The sequence below is a fragment of the Astyanax mexicanus genome, unplaced genomic scaffold (assembly GCF_023375975.1).
Source record: "Astyanax mexicanus isolate ESR-SI-001 unplaced genomic scaffold, AstMex3_surface scaffold_43, whole genome shotgun sequence".
NCBI lineage: Eukaryota > Metazoa > Chordata > Actinopteri > Characiformes > Acestrorhamphidae > Astyanax > Astyanax mexicanus.
In genome coordinates, this window is record NW_026040053.1 from 307,157 (window position 1) to 315,000 (window position 7,844).

The 7,844-nt window shown below is 43.0% G+C and overlaps 1 protein-coding gene across 10 annotated transcripts in view; it reads left to right on the plus strand.

Moving 5' to 3' along the window:
• vps13c (vacuolar protein sorting 13 homolog C) overlaps positions 1 to 7,844 on the plus strand; it is a 259,753-nt gene that overhangs the window by 23,736 nt on the left and 228,173 nt on the right. For all 10 annotated transcript variants that reach the window (XR_007434232.1, XR_007434233.1, XM_049473672.1 and 7 more), the window contains 3 exons: positions 409 to 515; positions 1,572 to 1,743; positions 1,828 to 1,890. Coding sequence is in view for 8 of the 10 variants with exons in the window: in XM_049473672.1 (XP_049329629.1) it covers positions 409 to 515; positions 1,572 to 1,743; positions 1,828 to 1,890 (342 nt within the window). In the remaining 2 variants the exon portion in view is untranslated. The remainder of the gene's footprint in view (positions 1 to 408; positions 516 to 1,571; positions 1,744 to 1,827; positions 1,891 to 7,844) is intronic.

Here is a 7,844-nt window from a genome sequence, read left to right on the forward strand (position 1 = left end):
GTATGAATATTCATGAGCAAGAGCTGAAATCCTATAGTTTCTTCCCGCCCCTCCACTCCTCCACCAGAGTAAAGCAGTGTTATACCGGATCATCAGAGCACTTTTTTTCACAAAAAAATCTTCTCAGTTCAGTCCAATCTATGCATTCAACCGTCTGCAGAAAATCCTAAAATACCAATTCAATTTCAGCTACTAATTCTGCTGGATTAAAGTCTGAGAAACCCTTTATAATAAGGGAACATTAGTTATCAATACTTACCATAGAATATCTCAATTAATTATTAATTGACACTACTTTACAGATGCAGGCATTATAAATCATTATAACCGTTAATCAGTGTTTATTACTGTGGTAAATAGTGTTATTAAACAGTATAGATCTGTAACCTGTGCGCTGTTTACCTGCAGTATCTGTCTATGGTGGATCTGCTGGAGTCTGTGGACAGCATGGTGAAGAACGCCCCCTACAGGAAGTTCAGACCCGACGTCCCCGTCCATAAACACGCCAAGCAGTGGTAGGTACTGAATACGGTTCTGTGTTTTTATTTATCAATAATAATGTTGATTAATACTACTACCACTACAGATATTACTACTGAAATTATTATTATTATTATTATTTGCACTTTATTCACCACACTTTTTGTCCCGCAGTTTGAGACATCGGCACTCTTCCGACTCCAGATCTAACTCTAATCTAATTTATGCAAATACGCTTCTTAGCAACCACCTTGCATCACCATAGCAACACCGTAGCAACTACTTAGCAATGCCTTAGAAACGTTATAGCAACCACCACGGACACTAAAGCAACACCTTAGCAACTGCAGACAACATAGCAACACCATAGTAACCACCTAGCAGCCACTTAGCAACACCATAGCAAGCACCAGGGACAAAAATGCAACGTTTTAGCAACCATCTAGCAACACCTTAGCAACCACCTAGCAAACACTTAGAAACTACATTGCAACCACCACAGACAACATAGCAAACATTTTAGCAACCACTGGGCAACACCTTAGCAATCACCTTTGCAACCACTTTACACTTTATCAAACAATTAGAACATTTCAACCACCATGGATACCATAAAAACACCTTTGCAACCACCACAGACAACATAGCAACACTATAGTAACCACCTAGCAAACACTTATACCATAGCAACACCTTAGCAACCTCTCAGGCAAACACTTAGAAACTACAAAGCAACCACCAGGAATACCATAAAAAACACCTTAGTGACAACTTAGCAACCATTTAGAAACTACATAACAACCACCACAGACAACATAGCAACACTTCAGCAGCCACTGAGCAACACCTTAGCAACCACCTTCGCAAATGCCTAGCAACCACTTAGCAACACCATAGAAACCACTATAGCGAATGGTGGGATCTATTTTAGCTGTGCAGCCATCCTGCAGTTCCTTCAGGAAACACACTTTAATAGTTATTATCATAATAATATTTAAAAATATATATATATTTTTATTATTATTATTATTATTAAGAGTAGTCGTGTTTTTATGTGCTAATGCTAACGCTAGGCTGCGTTTGTATTGCAGGTGGTTGTATGGTATTAACAGTGTGCTGGAGGTGCACATCAGGCGCTTTAACCGCATGTGGAGCTGGAGCAACATCTGGAAACACAGACAAACACTAAAAGCTTATAAAGCTGCTTATAAATCCAAACTAACTCAGGGCAAAGTCCGAGAAGATACTGACAAACAGATCCAGGTACTGAACTCAGAAATATATTATATATTTATTAATCATTACTCGCAGTGCGCTAATTTACTGAGCTGGTGTTTCTCTCTTCAGGAACTGGAGAAAAGTTTAGACGTGTTTAACATCACTCTGGCCAGACAGCAGGCGCAGATGGAGGTATGAGATTATTAAATATGTTCTACAATCATTTAAAATAACTTAAATGTATGTTTTTTATTGAGATTTCAAGTGATGGATCAACACAAATTAGCACATAAATGTGAAGCCACATGTAAAAACATGTAGGAACACAGCAAACATGTGGAAGAAGGTGCTAGATGAGACCAAAGATGCTGAAATCATCATCCCCTCCCCACTGTGAAACATGGTGGAGGCAGCATCATGCTGTGGGGATAAGCTTTTCTTCAGCAGGGACAGATTTAGGAAGCTGGTCAGAGTTGATGGACGGAAGATGGATGGAGATAAATAAATACAGAACAATCCTGGAAGAAGAAAAGCTGTTGGAGGCTGTAAAAGACTTGAGATCTTCCAGCAAGACGATGACCCTAAACATACAGCCAGAGCTACAGTGGAGCTATAATGATTTAGATCAGAGAATATTCATGTGTTAGAATGATCCAGTTAAAGTCCTAAAGACCTAAATCTCATTGATCTTCTGTGGAGAGACATGAAAACTGCTGTTCACAGACACAACGCTCTCCATCCAACCTGACTGATCTTCAGCTGATTTATAAAGAAGAAACGTCTTTAGATGATTAAACCTGAAGCTCTAACTGCAGAGAAAGGAGGAGCTACTAAGTATTGATATGGGGGCTGAATAATTTTGCACGTCACACACTTGTACGATTTTTATTTAATTCAATTTTAGAAAACCATTTATCATTTTCAATAAAACACAGTTGCAAGTAAAAGTGTGTGAACTCTTTGGGATTATACTTGGATTTCTGCATAAATTGGTGATTAAATGTGTTCTGATCTTCATCTACGTCACAACAATAGACAAACACAGTCTGCTTAAACTAAAACCACACTAATAATTATCTGTTTGCATGATTTTATTGAACGCAACATGTTAATATAAAAGTATGTGAATCTTTGTATTTAATAACTGGTTGATCCTCCTTTATCAGCAAAAACCTCAACCAATGGTTTCCTGTAGCTGCAGATCAGACCTGCAGAACGGTCAGGAGGAATTCTGGATCATTCCTCTTCACTAAACTGTTTCAGTTCAGCTATAATATTATGGGATATCTGGTGTGAATCTCTCTCTTGAGGTCATGATGCTGCAGCATCTCAGTTGGGTTCAGGAGGTCAGGACTCTCCAGAAGGAGGATTTATTTATTTTCTTCTGTTGAAGTCGTTCGGTTGTTGATTTATTTCTATGTTTTTGGTCGTTGTTCTGTTGCATCATCCGTCCTCTGTTGAGCTTCAGTTGGAGGACAGATGGTCTTTAGTTTTCCTGCAAAATGTCTTGGTAAACGGCATGATGCTCCCTCCACCATGTTTCACAGTTGGGATGAGGTTTTGATGATGGTGTGCTGTGCCTTTTTTTTCTCCACACATAGCAATGTGTGTTTTCCCTCTTTAATTCTAATTTTGGTTTCATCTGTTCACAGTATATTTAGCCAGTACTGCTGTGAAACATCCAAGTGCTCCTTTTTTGCAAACTTCTAAACGTGCAGCTAAAAATGTGTTTTTTTTTTTTGGACAGCAGTGTCTTCCTCCGTGGTGTCCTCCCTTCAACTCTATTCTTGTTTAATGTTTTCTTCATTGTAGATTTGTTAACAAAAATATTAGCATGTGCCGGAGATTCCTGTATTCAGCGCCATTGCTCTCCCGCTCAAACGGGTTCAGGTGTGTCCCGCCGGCCGAGGCTGCACTGGAGGACGTGCTGCTCGTGGTGGGGGGTAAAGTTGGCCATTCATTTCATTTCTAATGAATCGATCTCGAAGGAGCTCGGTCGCTTCGGGAAGTTGGTGACTGAGATCCGGCTGATTCCGCTCGGCTGTAGGAACGAGGCGCTGAAGCACATCCTGTCTTTCAGGAGACAAGTGCTGATGTTTTTAAACAGCGCGAATGAGACACTTGAGGTCTCTTTTCGTGTGCCTCACGGTGAGAGTTCCTATATGGTGTACGCCAGTACGGACAATCTGAAGTGTTTTCAGTGTGGTAGTGTTCAACACAAACGGGCCATGTGTCCATTAAATGAGCAGAGGAAGGCGCAGCAGACCCAGGCCGCGGGTGAGGCCGCACTGAGCGGCGCTCCGGAGGGGGTTGCTGTGTCTGGCGCTACGGAGGATTCGGGTGAGGGGTCTTCTGCTGCTACAGCTGCCGGGGTTAAACGCAGGAGAGAGGTGAGTGAGCGTTTGGTGGGAGTGGCTGTGGTTAGTGAGGGTGATCAGGAGCAGGCTGAACATGGTGAAGGTGTAGGTAGGGATAAGGGGAGTGTAGTGTTTAGTGCTACACAAAGTGGGGTGGCTGATCACAGGAGAAATAGTGATGGCGAAGTGGGTAGTGTGGCTGGTGTCAAGGTGTGTAGTATGGTTGGTGCTCAGGTGCGTGGTGAGGCTGGTGCTCAGGTGTGTAGAGGGACTGGTGCTCAGGTGTGTAGAGGGGCTGATGCTCAAGTTAGTAGTAATACTAGTATTTGGGTATGTAGCACGGATGGTGTACAGCTAGACAGTAGTCCAAAGGATCACGTGGGTAGGAGTGGTGGTTCTAAGGTGGGTGAAGAGGTTGTGGTGGTTGGTTTGAGTGATCAGGTAAATGAGTCTGAGGCTGGTTCAGTGGTGTCTCTGGCGGAGGAGGGGATGGAGGATGACAGGATGTCTGAGGTGTCTGGTGCGGGAGGAAGTCAGTGCACTGGGGAGGATTTGTACTCTGTTGAGGAGATTAATTCTTTTCCTTTCGTTTAAAAAAGCATTTGACCAATATTCGAATGGCTAAACGTGTAAAGTCTGGTTTCCGACCGAGATAATGTATAGTCACAGAGCACATGGGGAGAGGGTTTCTCCGTTTTTTGTCTCTTGCTTCACTGTTTCTTATCTATCTCTCTTCTTTATATGGGGGTCTTTAGAGTGGGATCATTAAATGTTAACGGGTTTAGAGATAGAAGTAAACAGGCCATATTCTCAGAGTTATTTACTCTTAAAAAATTGAATATTTGTTTTTTACAAGAGACGCACAGCGATGAGACCACAATATCTGATTGGGGGTTATGGTCAAAAGGGGATTTTTATCTCAGCCATGGCTCAAATGTCAGTGCTGGTGTGGGTTTCCTCCTAGCGCAGTCGTCTGTAATGTCTGTTCTGTCTGATAATGAAGTTGTGGCTGGGCGTTTGTTTCTGCTTAAAGCTAAGGTGTATGACCATGTTTTTGTTTTTATTAATGTATATGCACCAAACCGGGGACCAGATAGAAGTGAGCTGTTTGCTAGACTGAGTCAGTTGTTACTGTCACTCTCCTCAGGTGACACTATTGTGTTGGGTGGGGACTGGAACTGTACTCTGGATTTTATGAAGGACAGAAATGGGGAGGAGCCTCATCCTCAATCCGCTAGTACTCTGGCCAACATTGTCTCTAATTTTAATCTGATTGATATTTGGCGGGAAAAACATCCCACAACTAAGCAGTACTCCTGGGTAAAAGTGTCAGAACAGAGAGTGTCTGCTGCACGCTTAGACAGATTTTATGTTTCTAATGGTGTGAGGAACATGGTGGGCCAGTCTAGTATTCAGCCCACTTCTTTTTCTGATCACCACTTATGTGCTTTGGAGTTTTCTTTTATTTTTCAATCCCCCAGGAGTTGTATGTGGTATTTTAATAAGGCGCTTTTGCAAGATAAGATTTTTTGTGACAATTTTAAATTTTTTTGGGCAGAGTGGGTTGGGAAAAAGTCTCAATTTGAGAGCCTCATTCAATGGTGGGAAGTGGGAAAGGCCCAGATTAGAGTTTTTTGTCAAGATTTTACTGCTTTTTCTACCTCAAGACTTAGAAGTGCAGTTGGTGTACTGGAGCGGGACATTACCAGTATACACAGCGCAATGATCCAGCAGAATGTGGGCGATTTGCAAGCAGATCTTACTGTGAAGCTGCAGGAACTAAGTGATATTTTGAATGAGAAGGCGAAAGGAGCTTTAGTTAGGTCCAGGTTCCTGTCTGTGCAGGAAATGCATGCTCCCACTTCATTCTTTTTTAATCTGGAAAAATCTACTCCTCAACATAAGACATCTCAGTTCGTAGGGAGGATGGGACAGTTACAACAGATCTGGCTGAGGTGAAGAAGCTGGCTGTGGGTTTTTATTCTAATTTATTCACGGCCAGTCCTCTGGATCAACAGTGTTTGGACTCTCTTCATGAGGATCTACCTCAACTGGATGAACAGCAGCAGCAGGATCTGGATGCTGCATTATCTTTCGATGAGGTCACCAAGGCTGTTCACCAGCTCACTTCTGGGCGAGCACCTGGTGTTGATGGTTTGCCAATTGACTTTTATAAGGACTTCTGGGGAATCATTGGGAAAGACTTGTTTGAAGTTTTGCTGGCTAGTTTGAAGCCAGTGTTCTTCCAAAAAGCTGTCAGCGTGCTGTTTTATCTCTTTTACCAAAGAAGGGAGATCTCTGCCTTCTGAAAAACTGGAGGCCTGTGTCACTTTTATGTTCAGATTATAAGATTTCATCACGCTGTATAGCTAACAGGTTAAAATGAGTGTTAGATTTCATTATACACAAAGATCAGTCTTACTGTGTCCCCAAAAGATCGATTTATGACAATTTATTTTTATTAAGAGATATGATTGACTATGCAAAAGTGTCTGAATTGGATTTTGGTCTTTTGTCTCTTGACCAAGAAAAAGCTTTTGATTATGTAGATCATAACTATCCTTTTTCTACATTGAAAGTTTTTGGGGATGGTTTTATTTCTTGGATCAAACTGTTGTATTCGGGTGCTGCATGTTTGATCAAGGTGAGGGGGGGATTGAGTGTTCCTGTTCCAGTTGGCAGGGGGATTAGGCAAGGTTGCCCCCTGTCTGGGCAACTATATGCCATTGCAGTGGAACCACTACTCTGTCTGCTCAGAAAGAGACTGTCTGGTTTACAGATTGAGTCTTGTCTTATTAAGGTTTCTGCCTATGCTGATGATATTACTGCAGTAATTAGGCATGAGCAGGATGTTGTGTCCCTAAAAACTGCTCTGCAGGTTTATGGTTCAGCCACCTCAGCCAAGCTAAACTGGGATAAAACAGAAGCATTGTGGTGTGGTCCTAATAGTAGGGAGCAGCCTTTACCACCACTTCCAGTGGGTATTCAGTGGAGTAGGACTGGTCTGAAGTTTTTAGGGGTGTGGTTGGGAACCGACGAGGCTATGGCTAGGAACTGGGAAGGTGTAGAGGAGAATGTCCGTGCCAGGTTGTCTAAATGGTCTTGGTTGCTACCCCAGCTATCGTATAGGGGTCGTGTTCTGGTCGCCAACAACCTCATTGCATCTGCTTTATGGCATAAGTTTACAGTGCTAAATCCACCAAGGCTGCTGATCGATGCAGTTCAAAAGGCACTGGTGAACTTTTTCTGGAGTGGACAACACTGGCTGAGACCTGCAGTTCTGTACCTTCCTGTACAGGAGGGTGGACAGGGTCTAATTGACATTCGTTCCAGGGTTGCTGCTTTGCGGCTGCAGGCAGTACAAAGGCTGCTGTACCTTGATCATCACAGCTGGATGGATGTCGCTTGTGCTCTCCTTAGGACTGCTGGTAGAATGGGTTTGGACAGACACCTGTTCTCTCTTCGACTGGGGGCAGTGGATTTACGTGGTCTGACTTCTTTTTATCTAGCCGCTGTGGAGGCGTGGCAGCTCTTTTCCTTTTCCCGGGAGAGTGGTGCTGCTCCGTCCATGTGGATTTTTGAGGAGCCGCTGTTTTTTAACCCCCTTTTTCCATCTCTCAACCAGGTTTCGGGGGCTCTGAGGATTGGTTTGCTGGAAAAAGGTGTTTTTAAGGTTTGCCATTTAAGGAGGGGTGTGGACTGGGTGACAGAGGAACAGTTGGCAGTTTTGGCCGGTCATAGGTCAGTGCGCCTGTTTAAACAGGTCTTAAACAGACTGAAGTCTGACCT